The 21,685-nt window shown below is 41.2% G+C and overlaps 2 protein-coding genes and 1 long non-coding RNA gene across 11 annotated transcripts in view; 1 reads left to right on the top strand and 2 right to left on the bottom strand.

Annotated features, from left to right (window-relative positions):
- Positions 1 to 1,229: 1,229 nt before the first annotated feature.
- On the bottom strand, positions 1,230 to 7,730 carry GP5 (glycoprotein V platelet). 2 transcript variants are annotated; one of them, XM_055407616.2, is made up of 2 exons: positions 7,112 to 7,730; positions 1,230 to 5,926 (listed from the first exon to the last, which is right to left on the bottom strand). In XM_055407616.2, the coding sequence occupies exon 2, from the start codon at positions 5,892 to 5,894 to the stop codon at positions 4,170 to 4,172; it is 1,725 nt and encodes a 574-aa protein (XP_055263591.2). In that variant the 5' UTR covers positions 5,895 to 5,926; positions 7,112 to 7,730; the 3' UTR covers positions 1,230 to 4,169. The 2 variants fall into 2 exon arrangements, with proteins under 2 accessions (XP_055263591.2, XP_088694197.1); XM_088838071.1 differs by lacking the exon at positions 7,112 to 7,730 and adding an exon at positions 6,570 to 6,709.
- Positions 5,203 to 21,685, top strand: part of LOC148778774 (uncharacterized) — a 63,687-nt gene continuing 47,204 nt past the window's right edge. For both annotated transcript variants that reach the window (XR_016037871.1, XR_016037872.1), the window contains exons 1-3: positions 5,203 to 5,342; positions 6,320 to 6,492; positions 6,572 to 6,778. This is a non-coding gene — a long non-coding RNA (uncharacterized LOC148778774). The remainder of the gene's footprint in view (positions 5,343 to 6,319; positions 6,493 to 6,571; positions 6,779 to 21,685) is intronic.
- The window catches only part of ATP13A3 (ATPase 13A3), a 79,949-nt gene continuing 69,229 nt past the window's right edge, over positions 10,966 to 21,685 (bottom strand). For 6 of the 7 annotated variants that reach the window (XM_055407561.2, XM_055407551.2, XM_055407579.2 and 3 more), the window contains 2 exons: positions 20,763 to 20,852; positions 10,966 to 14,374 (listed from right to left, as the gene is read on the bottom strand). In XM_055407561.2, coding sequence (XP_055263536.1) covers positions 14,177 to 14,374; positions 20,763 to 20,852 — 288 coding nt within the window. In that variant the 3' untranslated portion in view covers positions 10,966 to 14,176. The remainder of the gene's footprint in view (positions 14,375 to 20,762; positions 20,853 to 21,685) is intronic. The other variant, XM_055407587.2, reaches the window with a different exon arrangement.

Raw genomic sequence — 21,685 nt, 5'->3', positions numbered from 1 at the left:
ATCCCATTTCCTTAACAGAGCTCCAGAGAGGTTTGAAAATTGATTATACCAGGAACAATGCAGGACAGTTTTCAGGCTTCCCTGATAGCTCAGTTGGTAAAGAATTCTCATGCAATGTGGGAGACCTGGGTTCAAACCCTGGGTTGGGAAGATCCCCTGGAGAAGGGAAAAGCTACCCACTTCAGTATTCTGGCCTGGAGAATTCCATGGACTACAGTCCATGGGGTCACAAAGAGTCAGACACGACTGAGTGCCTTTCACTCACTCACTCAGTTCAGGACAGGTTGGTGTGAGATATGGGATTAAAATCAAGGGGGCTCTTTGAAAGCTACTATATGGGACAGTTGCCTCTGCTTCTGTCCCTAGGAAAACAAACAAATTAGTTTTTAAAATTACATTGTGCTAGAGAAAACAACCCTCCACAAACATTCTGGTCTGTCGAGATCCCCAGGATAATACTCAGCCTGCTACTCCAGAACCCTTAACATGAAGCTTGCCCATGTGCACAAAGCTCTCAGAGTCGGTGATTTTTATTGCCTCACTTTTCAAGTATGAGCCAATAACCAAGCACTTAAGGGAAGCAAAAAACAAACCCCAGAGAAAATAGATACAGCTCAGAAAGGAAGCCTTTAAAACCTCAAAATTTTGGGTAACCAACAAGGATCTACTGTATAGCACGTGGAACTCTGCTCATGTGGCAGCCTGGATGGGAAGGGGAGTTTGGCGGAATGAACATATGTATATGTATGGCTGAGTCCCTTTCCCGTTCACCTGAAACTATCACAACGTTGTTTGTCAACTGGCTATACCCCAATATAAAATAAAAAAAATTTTTATAAACTACAAAATTTTAAACTCTAGTATCCTAAGAGAAATTCAAGAGACGGTATCCATAAAACAAAAGTCTATGAGTGCTAAATTGCTTCAGTCCTGGTGGCTCAGTGGTAAAGAATCCACCTGCCAGTGGGGAAGATACAGGTTTGATCCCTGGTCCAGGAAGATCCCACTTGCCGTGGATGAACTAAGCCCATGCACCACAACTACTGAATCTGTGCTCTAAAGCCCATGCTCCACAAGAGAAGCCACTGCAAAGAGAAGCCCAAGCACCACAACAAAAAGTAGCCCCTGATCTCTGCAACTCGGGAAAAGCTCACACAGCAATAAAGACCTGGAACAGCCAGATAAATAAATAAAATTATTTTTTAAGGAAGTCACATACTGAAAAAAGATACTTGCAAAGCATATAATTTATAGAACATTAGTGTCCAGGATATGTACACAGTTCTTACAAATCAGTAATAATGAAAAGACAAAATGTCCTATCATGAATTGGTTGACGTATATGCACAGATAATTCAAAGAAGGATCTAAACACTCAATAAACATTTAAAAATAAGTTCAAGTTCACTAGTTATCAGGGAAATATAAAACAGCTATGAGATATCATTTCGTACTTTTCAGATAGACAGAAATTTAAAATTTTGACGTTATTGAGAGTTGGTGAAATTGTAGAGTAATGGGACATAAAAAGAAAAGAAAAAAACACTGGGAGTAAATGTCCACCAACAAGAGAACAGATAAGTTGTGGTATATTCATCCACTATTATGTAGCTATTAAAATGAACTAGAGCCAAATACTTCATGTGGATAAATCTCAAAAATGTGTGCCCAGGAAAAAATTTTAATACTATATGCAAAGTAGCATTTATATACAATCTTGAAAGTAGCCAAAGGATTCCACTTGCTTAGAGAGTTGTTGGCACATATAGTAAGAGTATAAAAAGACACCTAGGGATGTGAAAGATTCGATCTATTAATGCGGTTACCTCTAAGGAGAGGAATGAGAACAGGGGAAAGACGGAGACATGAGCCTTCAAATTTATCTGCTGCATTTTATTTGGTTAAAAAAACATTTGAAGCAAATAAAGCAAAGTGTAAAGATTTGACACAGCTGGTTAAGGTGTCCAAAGATGTTCTCCACACGTTTCTGAATGTTTGAAGATAATGACCAGGAGCTTGCGGGAGATGTTTTAGTTGAAGGGGACACCAAAATGTAAACATTTTGTTTTATTTGCTATTTTTATTTGCTTCTTTATCCTTCCACTTAGAAGAGTGCCTGGTACAGAGGAGGTAGTCAATAAACAATTACTGAATAAATAAATGTATGCAAAGGCATTGAGACATGCTGGAACATGCTGTGCTCTAAATGAGTAAATCGCCGTAATAGCCAACTTCTATTGAGCCCCATATGCATTGGCCTGGCTTATTTCATCCTTGCAAGAAAGCATGGTGGTTAGGACTAGAGTCCATAGTCATCAAAAAAAAAAGTTTGAGTTTTATGCTGTAGGTAGTTTCAAAGTGTGGAGGAGTGGAAATAAATAAGGAGGCGCGCGCGCGCGCGCACACACACACACACACACACACACACATTCCCCTAGAGTGCAAGGTGAGCATTCCAAATGGAATGGGGAGCATGCCCAATGCCTGACAGCCTGGGAGGTGGGCACACAGAAGGGAACACTTTTAGTCTGCCAGGGCAGTCAGGAAGACTTCACCAGGAGGAGACATCTGAACTTGATCTTGAAAATGAAGTGCACCTACAAATGCCAGGAACCGCCAGCTCTTCCTGCTCCATACCCAGTGGTGGTTGTTGGAGGATCTATTTCTCTGGACCCTGAGCAGGGAGCCTGACCACACAGGGCTGAGACCACCCACAAGTGAAGACAGACTAACTTGAATGTAGTCACCCATTCCAGGATGTTTGGTCTCACCTTTAAATACAAGAGGGGGAAAAAAACCTACCAGCTCAAAGCTCTTTTAAAATTATGACAGCAGTAATAATTGCTTGCCTTTTAATAATAAGAGCTACCATTTATTGAGCATTTACTCTATGCAGGGCACTGGGCTAAGTCATCAGAAGCTTGTCTTTAGTTCTTACAACTCTAAGAGGCAGGTACTGTTTATCCCTTTCCAGGGATGAGGAAACCAAGGCTTGGAGATTTCAGGGGTGTTGCCCACAGACCTATGCAGTTAGTAGGTGGAGCTGGGATTCCCAACCCACCGGTTTCTGACTCTTCTCCAGCCCGTGCTTTAACCACTGCTTCTCCCAAGCAGACACCCAATTAAAGAAAGGAGGGTTTTACTGCCTTCCATTGGAATAAATGAGAACGTGATCTGAGCATAATAAACTAGAACCCAAGCTTATCATTACATTCATGAACACCTGTCACTGTCAGGTGTCCCGTAAATGCTTATGAAATGAGGTAGCGTTTAGTTCCAGGAAATGAAAACCAACCCAGTGTCGAAATGACAGACTTCACCCTTGCAGGAATCAAGGAGGAACTCACAGATCAGGTGAACAAGCAGGGCAGGGCTCCCGCGGGCACGCAGCAGCCAGGGACAGTCGGGATCAACAGCATCTCCCAGCATCACACTGAGAGCCCCTGGAACGTCCCCGCTCCTCCCCCCACCCTGGGCCCACCGGCCTGGTGCCCGCCCTTCTCCAGCTCCTCGCACTCAGCCCGCACCGCGCTGGGTACCGAGCTCCTGGAGGGAGGGCTGGGTTGTCTCCTGTCTCTCAGCCATCATCAGTCACACAAGCCTATCCACACTCTTGCGTGGATGGAGTTCAGCGCTTTCCCCCAAATCCCACAGGTCAGACATACGTAAAGTGAGAAAAAACGGGACGAAAAGAACTGTGAAAGAGTTCTGCTTTTCAGACAAAGGGAAAGAGAGCAACCCATCTTCTGTCCATCGCCGGATCCCACGCATTCTATTTATTCATTTCGCAAACATTTGCCAGACATCCACCAGGGGCAGGAGGCAGGCCCTGGCCTGGAGTTGGCTGTCTCCTTTGCAGCCACCCTCACTTCACAGTGCAGAGACCCCCTGCGTCACCCCACCCACCCACCGCCGACAGTGGGCACGGGGAGGGGCCGTCGCAGTCCGCGCTGCCAGGAGCACACTGTGGATAGGGAGACAGGCAAACAGACAGTCACGGTTTCCCACTGGAAATGGTGCGGGGGCTCAGAGGGAGAGGTGCCACTGAGCGGGGAGGAGAGAGGGAGGCAAGGAAGGGGATGGCAGAGGGGGAAGAAGGGAGAGGAAGACAGCGCCAGCGGGTCTGGGCTCTCCCCGGGGCGTCTGACAATACTCCGGTCACGTTTTAATTAATTGCAAGGTTTTCTCATCGCCTCAAACCAGAGCTCTGTGATTAAATTCCGAAAGAGCCTGCCGAGTTTAATCATCGCCAACACAATGATCCCGGTAATTAGGGCCTGCGCGGCTAAAAGCAGAAAATAAAGACCCCAGAACAGGCTATGGTCCTGACTTTGGCCCTCAGCCACCGGCCGGGTCCACGACTCGGAGCGCTTGGGTCCCAAGTTAGCGCGGGCAGGGGCGGCGGGCAGGGTGGGCTGCGGGGGGCCTTCGGAGTAGCCCCCGGCCAGGCGGCGGGGAGGCGGGCTCCCGGGGCGCGGGCAGCCGAGGTCGCCGGCCTGCAGGGTCCAGAGCAGTAGGCCGCCGTGCGGCCCGGGCCCGTGACACCGCGGGGGCTCGGCTCGACCCACGAGGCCCGCGTGCCGCCGCAGCCACGCCAGGAACGGCCCCAGGCCACAGTCGCAGCGCCAGGGATTGTGTCCCAGCAGGACCTCCGCCAGTCGGGGCAAAGCCTCAAACGCGTCCCCCGGCAGGGTCTCCAGCTGGTTGTGGTCGAGCTGGACCTCCTCCAGGCTGCTGAGGTTGCGGAAGAGAGCGCTCGGTAAGGCGCGCAGCCGACTGCGGCGCAGCGACACGTGGCGCAGCCGGCCGAGGCCGCGGAGCAGGCCGGCGGGGAGGGAGGCCAGGCCTGTGGAGTTCAGGGCGAGCACCTGCAGCTCGCCGAGACCTCGGAAGGCGTCCTCCGGGAGCGCACTCAGCCCCGGGCTCAGCGACACCTCCAGGACGCGCAGGCCAGTGAGGTTGCGGAAGGCGGCGGCGGGCAGGGTCCGCAGCTGGGTGCTTTTCAGCCTCAGCTCCCGCAGGCCGCCAATCTCCCCGAAGAGCACCTTGGGGAGTTCCTCCAACGGGTTCTCGAACAGGGTCAGGAAGGTCAGATTGTGCGAATGAAGAAAGAGGGCTGAGGGCAGGAACTCGAGGCGGTTTCCGGAAAGGGTCAAGGAGCTCAGGTTTCGCAGCCGGTCGAAGGCGCCTGGGGCAATGAAGCGGAGGTGATTGGTGTGAAGCTGCAGTTCCGTCAGGGCGCGCAGGCTGTCCAACAGCCCCGACCCCAGAGAGACGAGCTGGTTCGAGTGGAGCAGAAGCTTCTCAAGCTTAACCTGGACCCCAAACAACCCTTCGGGCAGGTGGGTCAATTTGTTTCCCGATAAATCCAACAATGTCAGGTTCCCCAGGTGTGTGAAGAGGCTAGCAGGCAGGAAAGCAAGTTGGTTTTGGTTCAGAAAGAGCTCCTGAAGGTGAACCAGTTTCTGAAACAGGTTTTCGTCAAGGCTCTTTAGTTCATTGCCGTCCAGAAACAACTGTTCCAGGAGCACCAGGTTATCCAACAGTGCGCCTGGGAGATGAGTGATCTTGTTGCGCGATAACCTCAGGGTTTTAAGTTTTATCTGGTCGTTGAACGTGCCCGGGGCAATGGCGGAAACGTGGCTGTCGGACAGCAACAGGCGCTGCAGGACGGTCATGCCACTGAAGCTGTTGTTCTGCAAGGTGCCGCGGCCCATTTGGAAAAGCAAGATGTGCGTGAGGTTGGTGGGCAGGCCGAGCGCGGCGATGCCGGCCACCGTGCCGCGCGAGCACTGCGCCGCGTCGCGGAAGGCGCACCTGCAGGTCGGGGGGCAGGGAAAGGGCTGCGCGCGCAGGAACCAGAGCGCCGCGCACAGCAGAGCGCGCCTCAGCATGTCTGAAACGGCGTCCGCGGCAGTCCTGTGGGCTGCAAGGGAAAGGGCAAACGCTCGTAATCCTGCATGATCCTTTCACCCGGATTATCACCGACTGTAAATGTTACCCGGATCCACGCTACGTCTCCCTCTCAGCAGTGCTGATTTTTCCTGGGTGGTGAAAAGACATTCATTCCGCACTCAGAGGTCTTATCCTCTTGTTTCACTGATTTTCCACTCTTAATTCAAATCGGTAAAATTAAAGCATTTGCAAGCTATGGAAAAGGTAATACTTTTAAATCTTTACATAGCAAGAACTAACTAAAATAATCTTTCTCACAATCAAGCTTGGAGGTATCACAGAACAGAGACTGTTGTGAAAATAACCCTGCTCTTTATTATTATTGATTTTTTGGATTCACCTTAAAAATTTTTTTTATTTATAGTTTAGCAGTGCCTATGACCTGCAGCCCTGAAGCGAACAGCAAAGTCTGTTAAAACAGCAGCAACCACTGCCTGATTCTTTTAATCACTATCACGCTGTGTCTGCAGTGCCTTCTTACTCCACTAACACAGGACCGGCTCAAAATAATGAATAGTCTCAGCCACACCGAGACAAGTAGGTTAACAGTACTTCATCACTTTATGCCACAATGCTCTCAGCACTGTATTTAAATTAATGCATTTACTCCTTACAGTAACCCTGTGAAAGTGAACGTCACTCAGTCGTGTCTGACGCTTTGCAACCCCAAGGAACGTAGCAGGCCAGGCTCCTCTGTGCATGGAATTCTCCCAGCAAGAATACTGGAGTGGATAGCTGGTCCCTTCTCCAGGGGATCTTCCCTACCCAGGGATCCAACACAGATCTCCCGCATTGCAGGTGGACTCACTGAAGTCTGAGCCATGTGAGTTAGGTTATCCGCAATTAAAGGATGATACAACTGAAGGCACAGAAAGGTTAAGTAACTTAACCAGGGTCACAGAGCTAGAATTTGAAAGTATTTCTGATTGTGCCATAAATAAGGAACTATTACTTCTAAGATGCTTAATTAAAAATTAGTACTCAAGGCACTGAATTATCCGTGAAATACACACAGTAATACTAATCTGCCAAAACAATGTTTCCCACGTGTAATTTCAAATAAAGCACATCTTGTACTAAATTTTACTTGTTATTCGTACAGACTAGCCAAGCCCTCCAGTTACCCACACTTAATTTTTAGAATATTTGGCCTTACCTGAAATGGTGCTGCACCCCAAAGCAACTGAATGGTTTAGAGCTTTGCATGTGATTTGGCACTTTCCAAAGGAAGAGAGGAGTATCTTTGCATCCTGAAGATAAAGACTTTCCCAGAACAAAAGTCATGGAAATAGCCCTATCGCAGAGGGCATATTCTGGTTTTTTAATGACAAAAAATGACAACTATCTTCAAACTTTGAAAGAGACTGTATGTAACCCAAGTCCTGCTGCCAAAGCCGAAAGATGAGCAGGAGGGGTGCAGTTTATTCATAAATGGCACAGTATGACCTGGTGATATGTGTCTAGTGTCACACAGAAGGATCATTGCAGCAGCCATATATCCCTGGTTGGTCTACACTTCCTTGGGACCTTCCTTTATCTGCTGCTGCTGCTAAGTCACTTCAGTCGTGTCTGACTCTGTGCGACCCCATAGACGGAAGCCCACCAGGCTCCCCCTTCCCTGGGATTCTCCAGGAAAGAACACTGGAGTGGGTTGCCATTTCCTTCTCCAATGCATGAAAGTGAAAAGTGAAAGGGAAGTTGCTCAGTCGTGTCTGACCCTTAGCGACCCCACGGACTGCAGCCTACCAGGCTCCTCCATCCATGGGATTATCTAGGCAAGAGTACTGGAGTGGCTTGCCATTGCCTTCACTCCAATTCTACTCAGGTTCCCCTCTGCCCCTTTTAAGAATAATAAGGTTAAGGACATTCTCAAGTGTGCCACTCACTTTTTAAAAATATTTTCAAGTATGTTCCCTAATGGCCTTGCTGGGTTGAGGGTGTCCACATGTTCAACTGAACATAGGAATGTCCAACTGCTTTGAAATATACCAATATATGTTGTCACCTACCATGTATGACAGGTCCTGTGCTTCATCTCTACCCATGCCTTGAAATTTTTTTTTAGTTTTAATTTTTGCCATTCATATGAAAGAGTGTGGTTTTAGTTTTTCATTTTCCTACTGAACGACAAACTTGAGCATTTTTCATATTTTTTAAGGGCCAATCGTCTGAGAAATTTGGGTTCTTCTGATCATTTTTCTATATGGAAAAATGTCTTTTAAAAACTGAATTGTAGGCATTCTTTATATATTCTGAATATTAATCCTTTGTGGATTATAAGTGTTTGTTGCAGATATCTTCATCTAATATATGCTTTGCCTTTTCACCTCCTTTATGTCTTTTATTGAACTGAAGTCTTAATATAGGCAGTTATTAATATTTATGATTTGTGTCTATCAAAATAATTCGTCTTCTCGCAAACCAAAAAAATTCTCCTATAATAACTTACTACATTTTAGAATATTGTCCTTTGCATTTAGGTCTTTATTCCATCTAGAATTGATTTTTGTGTATGATGTAGGTACAGTTTTATTTTTTTCCAGTAGATCAGTTGTTCTATATATATATCCTTTCTTCCCTCAGAGCTACAATGTCAGCAGTGTCACAGATCACCACTGGATGAATGTGTGGTCTGTGTTCTGGGCTATTTGATAATCCCTGTGCCAACACCACACTGAAATATAAAGCCTGAAAATACCCAGCGTTTTATCAAGTGTGAAGAAGTAGACATTCTCATACATTGGTGGGAATATAAAGAGTAGCAGAATTTGGGGAGGAAAACTTTGTATCAGCCAAATTTGAAATATACATAATTTTATCAGCCAAATTTAAAATATACATAATTTAATCAGCCAAATTTTAAATATACATAATTCTTTGTCCAATAGTTCCATTGCTAAAAATACATGCTATGGAAATGCTCATTAAGACATGTACACAAAAATTTATTTGCAGGATTGTAATAGAAAAAAAAGCCTAAATGGCCATCAATAGGGAAGTATTCATTTAAATTATAGTACACCCATGCAATAGGATGCCTTGCAGACTTTGAAAAGAATGGATTTGAGCTGCAACTACTGACGTAACTTTCTAAAATACACTGAATGACATAAAACAAGGGCTGTGTAGCATGTAACATGGGGTTCTACACAAACGTGTAGGATTTTTAAAAACATGAGCATATATATTATTTTTTCTAGAATACACCCAAGAAACTTTAGTATTCCCCCTTTGAGAGAGAAATTAGGAAAAAGGCAACTTCCTTACATACCTGTGAGGTTGAAATTTTATCAAATGTGCTTAATGTCACTGTTAAAAAATTTTAATGCAAATATAAAGTAATTCAGAAGGGAAAATGGCATTTGAGAAAAAAAGGAAAGAACATAGGTATTTAAAAATACTGGGGAAAGCCAGTGGCTGAACTGCAGAAGAATAAACATTAACTTCTGGAATTATTGACTGGAGTGGTACTACAGAAATGGTCTTTTATTCTGGTTGGGGAAAAAAGTCCCCCAAACCGACACTGGCAGGTGTAACAGAAAAGGAATTGAAACCTATTCAGTCTTCAATGTAGCCAAATGCAGGCAAAGCCCATTAAATGCTAAACTGACTGAAGATACCTTCTAAGGCATCTAGTCCTAAACCACAGGGAAAGCCACTGCCTAAGCCAGGAGTTGTGGGAGGCCTGTCTTCCCACTCAAATCAAGGGAAGCAACTCCAGAGGTCAAACCAGCTCCCCAGCAGGAAGTCAGTCATGCACATACATGGCCACGCCAAGTGAAAGGCCCCTTGCCCGTCAAATGCCAGGAGCCAGCCCTGGAAGAGGTGCTGTGGACCAAAGTACAACTTTGAGTCGAACTCAGGAGAAGGTTCCTTGGCCTATTTCCCCAGGAAGATTTCCAAGAATTACCTCCAAGTTTTATTTTGAAGAGAGGACATTATAATCACCCAAGGAGGGAACACTGGGCACAGAAGTTGCAGACAGTGGAGGAACACTGAGTCCATTCAATGGACAAACTGATGAGCTACTGAGAACTTTGAGCACTGAAGTAATGACTACACCAGTGTTTCCAGTCCTTTGGATTTTGAATCCATGAAACAAGTCAGGAACCTGCTGTCCTAAGTGGCAGCTTCCGGATCCAAGTCACAGAACCCTGGCTTACAGGATTTGGCCATTCAAAAGCAGGTTATCCACCCGAATGAGATATGCTTTTCTTCCTCCATGAGGAGGAAGATTCCAAGGCCAGGGCACAGCAGGCATCTCTCTCTGCTTGGAGAGTAACCACAACCCCAACTTGGCATGGGGACATCTCATTCAAACTCCTAGGACTCCCTCTGTCCTCTCCTGCAGTATACACCAGAGTAAGGCACCTGGAATTGATGGAGGGGGAAGAGGATGGAGAGACAAGCACAACTTACCATCACCAGCAGGCTGTGGTGCAAGGGACGGGATCAACCCACACTGAACGGAAGGAACTTGGGCTCAGACTAGGTCTTACACCAGGCGACCATCCACATGGCTCGCAGCAGACACACAGCTCCTGCAGAACCTGTGACACGAGGAAAGCCCTCCTACCCAAACACAAGGCCAGGCATATCCTGCCTCTTGGGATTCCTATGGTCAGTAGTTAGTTCCAAGGTTTCCCACTCCATGGAATGCTCCTTTCACATTCATGGGTGCCACTTCACCTCAAGCTTACCATGGCTTACACGGCATTAGCTTTTAGTTTGATCTTCCTAACTATTAGTAAATTCTGAGTGCCTGGTCTTCTATTTCATCATTTCCCTCAGATCTCCTGATACTAACATTGGCTCTACAATGCCTCTGCTGATGGGTTACCATGGGCTTGGTCACAGACATGTGACATGTGGAAAGCTGCATTGTTTTCTTAAAAAATTAAAAGTTAAAGAAACAGGGGAAATATTAAGCAGGAAAATAAATCCAGAGCAGGCAGTATTCATGTAACTGAAGAGCAAACAGATGTATATAAAGACACAGAAAAAAAGAAATATCATTCATTTAAATCTTTATTTTGATCAGCTTCAATCAAAAAAAAAATTCATAAGGTTATTTACAGTGCTGAATGTACAATTTGAATGTATGCCTTTTTGACATCAGGGTACCATTCTTGAGCAGCAATACAATTTTAAAAATATAAAGATGCAGTATCATTTCTGATATAAAGTTACTTAAAAAAATCCAAAGTCTTAGGGAATTCACAAATCATAACAGAAAGTAACTATTAATTTAATGTGCACATAATTACCAAATCTTAATGCATTAAAAATGTGTAAATGCCCAGACTGTACAAAAATTAACATTTTGTTAAAAGTTCCCAACCACCTCCCACCATAAATATACAAAAGTCTATTTTCAGATATGGCAAAACTGCATGCGTGAAATCTTAGAATGTTTTCTAAAGCTGGAATTCTGCTCTTCTCTGGACACTGGATCCATAGCCATTTTGGGAACAGAGTACATAAACACTGATATAATTTTCCATGCCTTTGAAACTGTGCAGTTATTTTCTTAAACATGGGAAACAAAATAAATAGTAAAAACTGCAACAGTTTTATTTAAATGCAAGTAGAATTTGGAAAACTTTCCAATGTAGGGATTACAAAACTAATATAAAAAGTTTTTATTTTATTGTTGGCTTAGCCACTTTTTATTCAAGCATTATTTTGCAGCATCGCTTTACAGCAGTTGGTGCTAAAAGTTACAAAACATATAGTTACCACTATTTATATTTGAGGGAGGGAAAAAAAAAAAAACTTTAAACAACCCTGAGGGAGACACACATTAAAAATCTTGTTATTTATTTAAAAAGTTAAAAAGTTACATATTATTTAACAATTACTTTTCTGGACATTTCTGTCCTTTAAGTATATGCATAAATAAAATTTAAATCAGCAATATTTATTAATCTTAATACATCAAAATAATATATGTACAGATTTTAAAATTTAGATCTGTATACACTCAAATAATTTAATGTGAAATTCAGAATCGAAATTACTATGTAATGGTGACCGACAGAGAGAGGAGGACTCTATCTATGGCACTGAGCAGGACCCACACCTGGACTCACAGACATTCTTCAAATCACATTCTGGAAGCCATCAAATAACAACCTGAACAACCCACTTTGTCTATATTCAAATCTAACCTCCTACAAATGCTTTGTCTACCTATCTAAAAACCTCATTCCTCTGAAAACAATAGGGGAAGATGTGATATAAAACCCTTATAAAATCTAAAAGTTAAAAAAGGGGGGAGGGTGTCAAAAATATAGCTCTTTTATTATCATGCTCTTAAGGATGTTAAATACAATCTAATAATTGGATTTTAAGCTGCTACTTAGCAATTAATTATATGCTTCAGTATTTAAATCAAAGGATACACTCATACGTATTGAAAGAGAATTGAATGTGGAAATTATAAAATGATTAAAAGAGTAACTATAGAAAAAAGTGCTAATTCACAGCTCAAGAGGTCTAAGATGCATAGCTTCATAGAATCATTCATGGAACAACTGTTCTTATCATCTAATGTGTATTAATATAGTATCATACTTTTTGATGGAAAACTTTGATTGTATTTTTGTAAGAATCATCAGTGGCCATAGCAGTAACAGTGATCCTGAGTGTAACTTACATTTTTCTACAGTTACCAAACATCATCAGGTCTCTGCAGCATAAAAAATGAGAACCATGTGGTTCTACAGTTCTGGGTAACATGTGATCAAATCGGTAAATACCTATCAGGAAGATAATGATCAGCTAGAAGCAGAAAGCACAAGCATGCTACTGGTCAAGGGAGAACAGAGGATCAGATCATACAGTCTTAGTAGTTTAGTAGCTACTTTACAGCAGTATCAGTTTCCTGTTTATCAGAACTCTGGGCTTTGCCAAACTACTGGATCTCACCTATAAAGACATTTTTAAATCACCTTAATTTTGTTTAGAATTTAAATGCTAACCAGGAAAAACAGAAAGGTGAAAAACATGTTCCACATTTCTTTTGGCTCAATGAATGTTTTTTTTCTTGAACTTCATTTTTTTTCTCCCAGAAATTTCCACAACCCAATATGTTCATTTGCGAACACCGAATCCAAAATAGGTACACTCTGACCTCTGGCGCCACCTAATGGCATAGAACAAACTCACCAGGTTCATACTGGTTTGAAAAAATAGCATTCAAAGCCGCTCATTTTATAAGCCTCATTATTGACAGGAGAGACCTACATCAAACCTTTAAATTTTTAAGAGAGAAAATTCTAACTCCAAAACTAAAACACAAAAAACCAAAAGACAGTTATCCTATGTCTTTAGGTAATAAGAGACGTAAATGAAAATAAAAAGGCATTTAAAATAAAACCTGAGAGGGGGGAAAAACAGGTATGAGGGGACATTAGAAAGATAGATCTACATCTACTGACAAAAGAAATAAGCTTTCTTCCTACTGAAAAATATTTAACAACATATAACTAAAGCAAATTACACTACTGACACCAGATGTAGCCCAAGATGCACTTAACAGCTTTGAGGGACATCTCAAGAAGGCAGTGAAGCACCTTGCTGATAGAAAAATAAAACCCAGGCAGTCTGTACAGAAAATATAAAACCATAAATGGAAATTACCTGAGTTGTTCTATAAGCAATACCCTAAACTCACTCCTAACTCTAGGCTATCAAAGGGAACTGGTGTATGTATACAAAGTTTTCTCTGGGAGAAACACTGAAATCAAATGAAAACACGCTTTTTACCTATTTTCATTGGAGGCTAATTAACACCCATTTTATTTATCAATCACAAATTTAGGGACTGTATATAAATGATGACTTTTTCTAAAACAGGGGCTGTGAAAATAAATTTAAAGGCATAAACTAATAAAGTCTCAGAAAATAATATCTAAACACCTTTCAGATACCAACTTTCTTCTCTACCATATAGAGTATCACTGAGGGTAACAAGGAAGCAAGTTCTGGAAATACAATATTTAGAGTTACTGAATGAAGGTATAGGACTTTATAGATAATTAATTATTTAACTGGCAGGCCAATTTCTTTCTTTTTTTAAAAAAGCTCTCAAATCAGCTACTATAATGGGAGGGGTACAAGTTGAAAGGGTGCCATTCTGACGCACAGGATCGATGAAGTCCTGCATTTACACTCTCCTCAATACTGCTACCAGAATACCACTGAGACTGACTCACTGCTAGGTTATGGTGATGATCTGACATGACCCATTCTCCTTTACTAAAGCTTTAGCTTCTGTTGTTGTTTGAGGTTTTGGTGGCCATTCCGGGTCAACCAAGAGCTCCTGAGCCAGATACATGTACTTGGCCTTTGGCATCTTCTTCCTACAGTTCAGGGCCCAAGACAAGCAGCATTTCCCCCACCAATCCAGTGACTCCTAAAAACATAAGCAAAAAAAAGGGACACCCAGTAAATTAAGAGCTGCTGTTTTTAACGATTTTGTTAAAGCATAGTTCATCAGCACAGAAAAATAAGAGGAAATGACTTCTGAGCACAAGAAATACATGAAAAAAAAATACACTTAAGTCAGCTTTCAATTAATTAGGAACATTATTTCTTTAAGAGTATATTTTTAAAATTATCTAGGTAATTTACTTCATTTTATTTAATTCTATGTTCCTATCTCCTCTTGTATGCATACACATTTTAAAAATAACTTGTATATCTGGAGCCTATGATCCCATTACATAAAACATACATTGAGAATAACTTTAAACTATTCAAAAAGAGAAAAAATTGTTAATATTATATGAAAGCCCCAAACTATCTTTTGGTGCTATTGCTTCTAGCAACTTAGCCACCTGATCATTTTTGGAAGAAAACGGTGTAAAGATACCACTGCTGGTGTTAGTGTCACCTTTCAAAGTATTATTTAAATATTGTTAGGTCAAAATCAGAGCTGAGATCATGTTTAATGTCTATCACTTCTTTTAAAAGCACAGTCTCAGTAACATAAAAAAACAAATTTATTCTATAATGATGGTTTCCCCTCGGTGCTCCACAGCTGGAAAGAGAGGTGTAAAGCAAGCACTATTTCTTCGTGTTATTTCACCATGAAAAGCTCCGCTGTCACAGAAATCCTTCTGATCAAGCCTAATGTTTTTACTGAATGTGATCTTGGATAGTTCTCAGAGAACAAGAAAGCAGAGTTCCCGGTTACTGTACAAAAAAATGTAAATTCAATACAGGTCCTCATGATTTGTCTTAATTGAAACTGGAAATAAAACCAAATGACTATACTGAGATCTGTAGTTACATTCATCTCAGAAGAACAGTCAGTTCTTACTCTGACTGTTTCTTCTACAAAGAAAATGTAAACCCTAGGTTGTTTTGTTTTGCCATCAACATATAACCCAGGTGTAATCTCAACTGAAGTAAAGATGACCCTTGAGCAACATAGGTTTGAACCTGCGCAGGTCCACTTACATGTGGATTTTTTCAGTAAACAGTATAGTACTACATGATCCATGATTGGGTGAATCTGAAGATATGGAGGAACCTCATTATCTGGGCATTCTATAAATTATAAATTATATAAATCATGGCAGATTTTTGGCTGCAGGGAGGGTCAGCGACCCTAATCCTTGTCATATTCAAGGATCACCTGAATATGTGGAACACAACGTAACTGACAAAGACATTCTAATGTTAACTCTCAAAATACCTTCATGATCGAGAAAGACAAATTTGATGTAACAGATCCTGAAACACAGGTTTCTCAGTTGGCCAATGGAGAACAGCAAAACTACTTTAAAATGAAAATCTTTTTAAAATTTCTTCATACTTTTACTCTCTCCTCCTTCAAAACTGGGGATGGGCACGCGGCAGAGCGCCACGAACATAAGACACCACGAAAGAACTGAAAGCTGCTCAGTTGTGTCTGACTCTTTGCAACCCCGTGAAATATACAGACACCGTAACGATGTGCTTTTAAAGGCCTTCTAGTTTACTCTGTCGACAAAACACAGCAAGCTGCACCGTTACCAAGAGTTTAACGGCAAAAACTGTGACCTGTCACAAGTAAGCTATACTAAATTAGTGGTGCGATGGGTTAGTGGGGATATAGGTTTGAGGATTATTTATCTAGTAGCCTCTATATCATAGCTAAAAACAGAGTTATTATCACCTTAAAGGAAATCCACAGGAAAACATCTGCTTTAGAATACAGAAGAGACTAGACAGAGGATTCTTCAGGTGATCCAAAGAACAAATAATTCCTTTCCAGTACAGGCATATGCACGACATACCTTAATATTTAATCTAAAATTATGGTTCACCACTTGGACCTATCTTTTCCCCAAGATTTGTTCAAATTCTTCAATCTAACTGCAGAAAGAAAAAAAATCACTGTTCCTAAATCAATGTGAAAGCTGTCACTTTTTACTTTACAGCAAATGACATGGTTAAAGGATCACAGACAAGGGTGAATGGTGAAGGAAGGTGACTTTAAAAAAAAGAAGACACGGGGACCAGAAACATAGGCATTGTTGCCCAGATGAGCCAGCTAGGCTGAAAGCAATGCGTAACAGGCTGAATTAAGGAAAGTCACAGCCAGGTATATTCAAATGTAAGATACACACACACACAAATTAAATTACATCCATCATTCCCCACCAGTAAAGTAAGGCAAGCAATAACATTTTAAACAAATTCCACTGCAAACAGAATCACAATGGAATAGTACTCTTTTTACATTAAAGTGTATGTTTTTTAAAAAAAATCCCCATGTCCCTATTAAAAGCAGCATACACTTGTTCTAATAAATTAAGTCCCATGGAACACTAGGGATCCCCCCTCCACATTAGATTCATATTTTGTTCTTGAACCCTCATCTCCCCTAAACATTATACACAAAAATACACCATAAGCAAGCATAGACTTGTTAGTTTACAAACACAAGCATACCACAGACATCCTCAAACAAGGTAATTCATTGGGAGAGAAAATAAAAGGTGCTACAGGCATGCCGAAATGAGAACTAAATCAAGGGAGAGAAGACAGTGGCAAGAGGGCAAAGGCAAGCACTGTGCAAGGAGAGGGAAGAGCTGCATCCCGGGGCTAAGAGTGTGCACCAGGCCTCCCTAAACATAAGGCCAAGTCCCTGAGGCAGAACACAGGAGCCCCGGGAACAGGATCCTGTGACTTGCTGCTGAAAGGAAAGGTTAAATAACCGAGTGTATCCCTGAGAGACGGAGAAGGCAATAGCAAGCCACTCCAGTACTCTTGCCTAGAAAATTGCATGGACAGGGGAGCCTGGTGGGCTGCAGTCCATGGGGTCGCTACTAGTCGGACACGACTGAGCGACTTCACTTTCACTTTTCACTTTCACACACTGGAGAAGGAAATGGCAACCCACTCCAGTGTTCTTGCCTGGAGAATCCCAGGGATGGGGGAGCCTGGTGGGCTTCCGTCTATGGGGTCGCACAGAGTCGGACATGACTGAAGTGACTTAGCAGCAGCAGCAGCATCCCTGAGAGAAGGGAAAGCAGCTACTGCAGCTCAGCAGAGAAACCACAAAGAACTTTCAAAAAGTTAAAACTCTCCTGCTTTTTAGAAGACTAGTCCAAGCTGCTCATTCCAGAACCCCAATGCCAGCTTACTCCTAGCAGTATCTTGTAGGAAATGTTTTCAGGGGTAGAAAGTAAAATATAAAGCTATGCTACAGGGAAAATGTTGTAATGGTACTGTGGTATTCATGTAAGTCTTTTTTCAAACCAATCCTGAATATAAAACAATCAGAATTAGCATTCTTTCTAAATAAAATAGTATCCTAAGTATCAAATAGTATCCTAAGCGGCATAAAGACTACGGCTGACATCTGGATTTTTTTCCCTCTAAAAGGAAAACAAAATCAGGACAAATTCTCAGGCATTATCTAAATACCTGATATTAATGCCTTTAGTTTTACATCCAGCACTAAGCAGCCTCGGTTTATCAGACACAGGATACACACAAACGCTTCTTTAAAAGAGAATATGCAGCACAGATCTTCTCAAACACGGGTAAAGCTGCATGTAAACCACAGGTGATGGGGTCCTCCACCGAATACTTCTCATTCAGCAGATGAAGGGTGGAGCTCAGACATTTTGTCAATGTCCTTGCTTGAAAAATCACTGCCATTTCAAGAATCGTTTTTCCTTTCTTTGCTTTTTCTTTTTGGTCCGAGAATAAGTATTAATATCTGGGGCTACTAAAGATCATTGTAGGAAAAAAGATACTTAGTTACCTAAAAGTTTTAACTTTGATTATTTACAAATGGTTTATTTAACCATTTGATTCAATTTGATTCAACGGATATTTACTGAGGTCACTGAGCGTTAATAAGAAAAAAACTTACTAATATTTTATTAATAATAAAAAATATGGGAAAAAATGATTATATAAAAACCTTACCTGTATCTAAATTAGGTTAGCTGCATGAATGTTCAGTGGGCAAAACAAAAAAACATATCTAAAACATCTACTATTAAATAAAATGACACCTAAAAGTTTATTTGGTTTTTCAAGAATTTTCAAGCCTCTGGAGCCTTTCTGTTACAGGAATATTATGGTCCTGGACCCAGATAAAACTGAATTTTAATTCCAGTTCTAACACCATTTCCTCACCTGTGAAGATAGGGATATCTTTAATCTATCTTAATCTCTTAGGTGACTGTAACAATTAGAGAGAATTTATACAAAATACCTCCCAGTGTCTACCATAAAAAGTAGGTATTGAAACAGTAGCTATTGCTGGTCTCCATTTTGTCCCTTGACTGTTATGTTAGTTTGTATCTCTATGGCCCCATAATGTGAGGCAGTGTGGCATAGTGGAAAAGACATTCCTCTTGAAATTGGAAACCCTGGCTTCAACTCCCAGCTCTGCCACTCTCGTAAGCTGCATAACCATGGCAAGCTGACTGAATGCTCTTTATGTATTAACCAAAGTTAGAAATACCTTAAGATTGGAAGGATTTGTGTGTGGGGGGGTGGCATTATTCCTGACTGAGTCTTACAGTAATCTAACTGATGGGTCTCCGAGGGTCACAAATACGAACAGTGAGAGTAAGCTACAAACGGAAGTGTCAGAAGATGAAAGCACAGCATTCTGTGCTAAGAGTTTCTAAGAACTCTCTCTACTAAAGCCAGTAATTTTAAAAATGCTTCCTTAAATCATGACCCTAGATAATGAAGGCCAAAATTCTTGTCTACTCAATGATGCTCAGAACTGGTAAACATGTGCTGCTGCAGCCGCCTGCTCTAGACCACTCTTCTACCTCCACTCCCCCACAGCACTTCAGAGGCCCAGCTTCACACGAGAGGCACAAACTCCTAAAAACAATGAGGACACATACTTACTTATAAATTTTTAGAAAACAGATATAACAAATGACAGGATTTTCTGCCACTTAATTTTGATTGAAAAGTGAGGAGGGCTTTCCAGTTGGTTTAAAGGAGCTTTGTGATGCCCACTTTTGACTTAATCAGGGTATAGTTCCTTTTCAGAATCTGCATTTCCTGTTTAGTTGGAGATTTCTTTGGAAAAACTAAAAACTCAACAGAAATGTTTTCCTGGGCCAAGGCTTTGACAGTACAGACATTTTATATGAGGACTGATGATATGACCCAGACTTAACCCTCTGAAGTAATGCAGTGAGGTAACCAGGACAGAGGAGGTCTTGCTCAGGACCTGAGTCTCTAATACAGCTCTGGTCACACTACTGGGGACAACTGGGTATTACACTGTATTGAGACAAAGAAGCGAAAGCAGATTCCAGACTCATCACTTCATTACAAAAACTATCCCTACTCATCATCCACCATGAGAAGAGGAAATGGTGCTCTATAGGACCTCTTATAAAGTGATCCTGTGATACTCTGCTAGGCATCAAGCCTAATGAATTACCACAGCAAAGCTCAGAACACAGCTGCTCAGGTAAAAGAAGACTGAAAATAAGTGAGTGACCCATGCCAGGGAATCCTCTTGAATTTGGAAAACATCTGTGTGGCTTGGAATGAGTGACAGGTTTAGAACTCATGTGTATAAACTGTACCTACAAACAGCAATGGACAAAATGAGGGAGTGAGGCTTTATGCTGTCAAGTTCTCTGCACTCAGTAAGCTGGCTCAGTGCTGTGATTCAATGGTACTGGTTTAAAAAATAAGACTAACCTATATTTTCTATCAAGAATTTCAACATCCTAACACCAAAAAAAAATTGGTTTTATTCTTCTGTTTCTCTTTCCTTTTTACCACAAAAACAATAAAAACTCCTAAACCATGGTTTGCATAAAAATGAGCACTATCTCTGAAAATTTTTCTGAATGATGAGAGACTGGGGAAACCCAAAATTAAGGTACAGTAACTAACAAGCAATCACAAATGATTCCTCAAAATTTTGACTTTTGAACACTGATCCATGAAGAAACAATCTCCATTTCATAACTTAATTTACATCAATATCATTTAGCTTCTAATGGGACTCTTTATAAAAACCAGAAACAAAATGAAAGCCACATAGAAATGAGAAAATTAACTCTTACCACTGTGGACAAGACCTTCACACACTGACATGAAAGAGATTGGAATGGAAAAGAGATTTTGAAATTTCTGAAGTCCTAAAACATCTGTAACAAATGCTTGCCATGAATTTTCTAGGATGTCTTACAAAAAAATGAAATACCAGGCACAGAGGGAAAGGTTGAGTAACACACAACAGAATACCATCCTGCACAATGCAGAGTACACAACTGATGTGAAGAATTGAGTAAGGGCTGATTTCCAACCTGTGATGGCTGTGTGGTGGTGAAGCGATATTCTCCTTGTTTGTCTCGACTGAACACAACTTTCCAAAGGACCATGTCAAGGAAGAAATTCTGAGAGACAGTCCAGTGAGTTAAGCATTAAAAACAACTACATCATTCTTTATTAATGCACACATTTTAAAAAGCTCTCACGATGCAGAAACATTAGTGAAAAACATGATTTGGTTTTCACACAGAGAATTTCAGTTAATATTGAAAAAGGATAAAGAATAACAACAGGACTTTTGTAACAAATATAAATCATCACAAAATTCTTGGCAAAATGGGATCTCTAAATTTTCTGCAGAATATGGCTTTTATATGAATCCTCAGGCCTTTCTCATATTAAAATAATGCTTTATAATCTGAATTATTTTTGTAACAATGAATTATTTATATTTAAATATAACTGTGAGCATGATGAAAAATAATTCTTTTGATAGCAAGAATAAATCAATGGAGATTAGAAAGGATTCCCCAGAAATCTGTTTTTCAAAAATATTTTATCTTAAATAACATTTACGTAAAAAGATAAACTATAGAAAAAGGAAAGCTTTTAATATACATTATCTTAGATGTGCTTTCCATAAAATAGCAAAAATACATTAAACTGGGCAACCTAAAAAGATCAGTACCATAATACTACCAGGCCACCACAATGGCCCCAATTTTAATACCAAGTCATTTTTTTTAGAAAGATAACAAATTAAACATAATTTCTAAGTCTAGAACTATTATCTCCAAAGTATACATATTTTCCACAAATACCTAATTTTAATTCAAAAGCCTACTCTATGAAACCCTAAACTTAAAAAATCACAGCTGGAACTTCCCTGGTAGTCCAGTGATTAAGAAACTGTCTGCCAATGCAGAGGACACAAGTTCAGTCCCTGGTCTGGGAAGAT

The sequence above is a fragment of the Moschus berezovskii genome, chromosome 1 (assembly GCF_049115385.1).
Source record: "Moschus berezovskii isolate FMDL1 chromosome 1, NW_MosBer_1.0, whole genome shotgun sequence".
In the NCBI taxonomy this organism is placed as follows: domain Eukaryota; kingdom Metazoa; phylum Chordata; class Mammalia; order Artiodactyla; family Moschidae; genus Moschus; species Moschus berezovskii.
The sequence above is the reverse complement of the archived record's forward strand: the minus strand, read 5'-3'. Positions and strand labels throughout refer to the sequence as shown.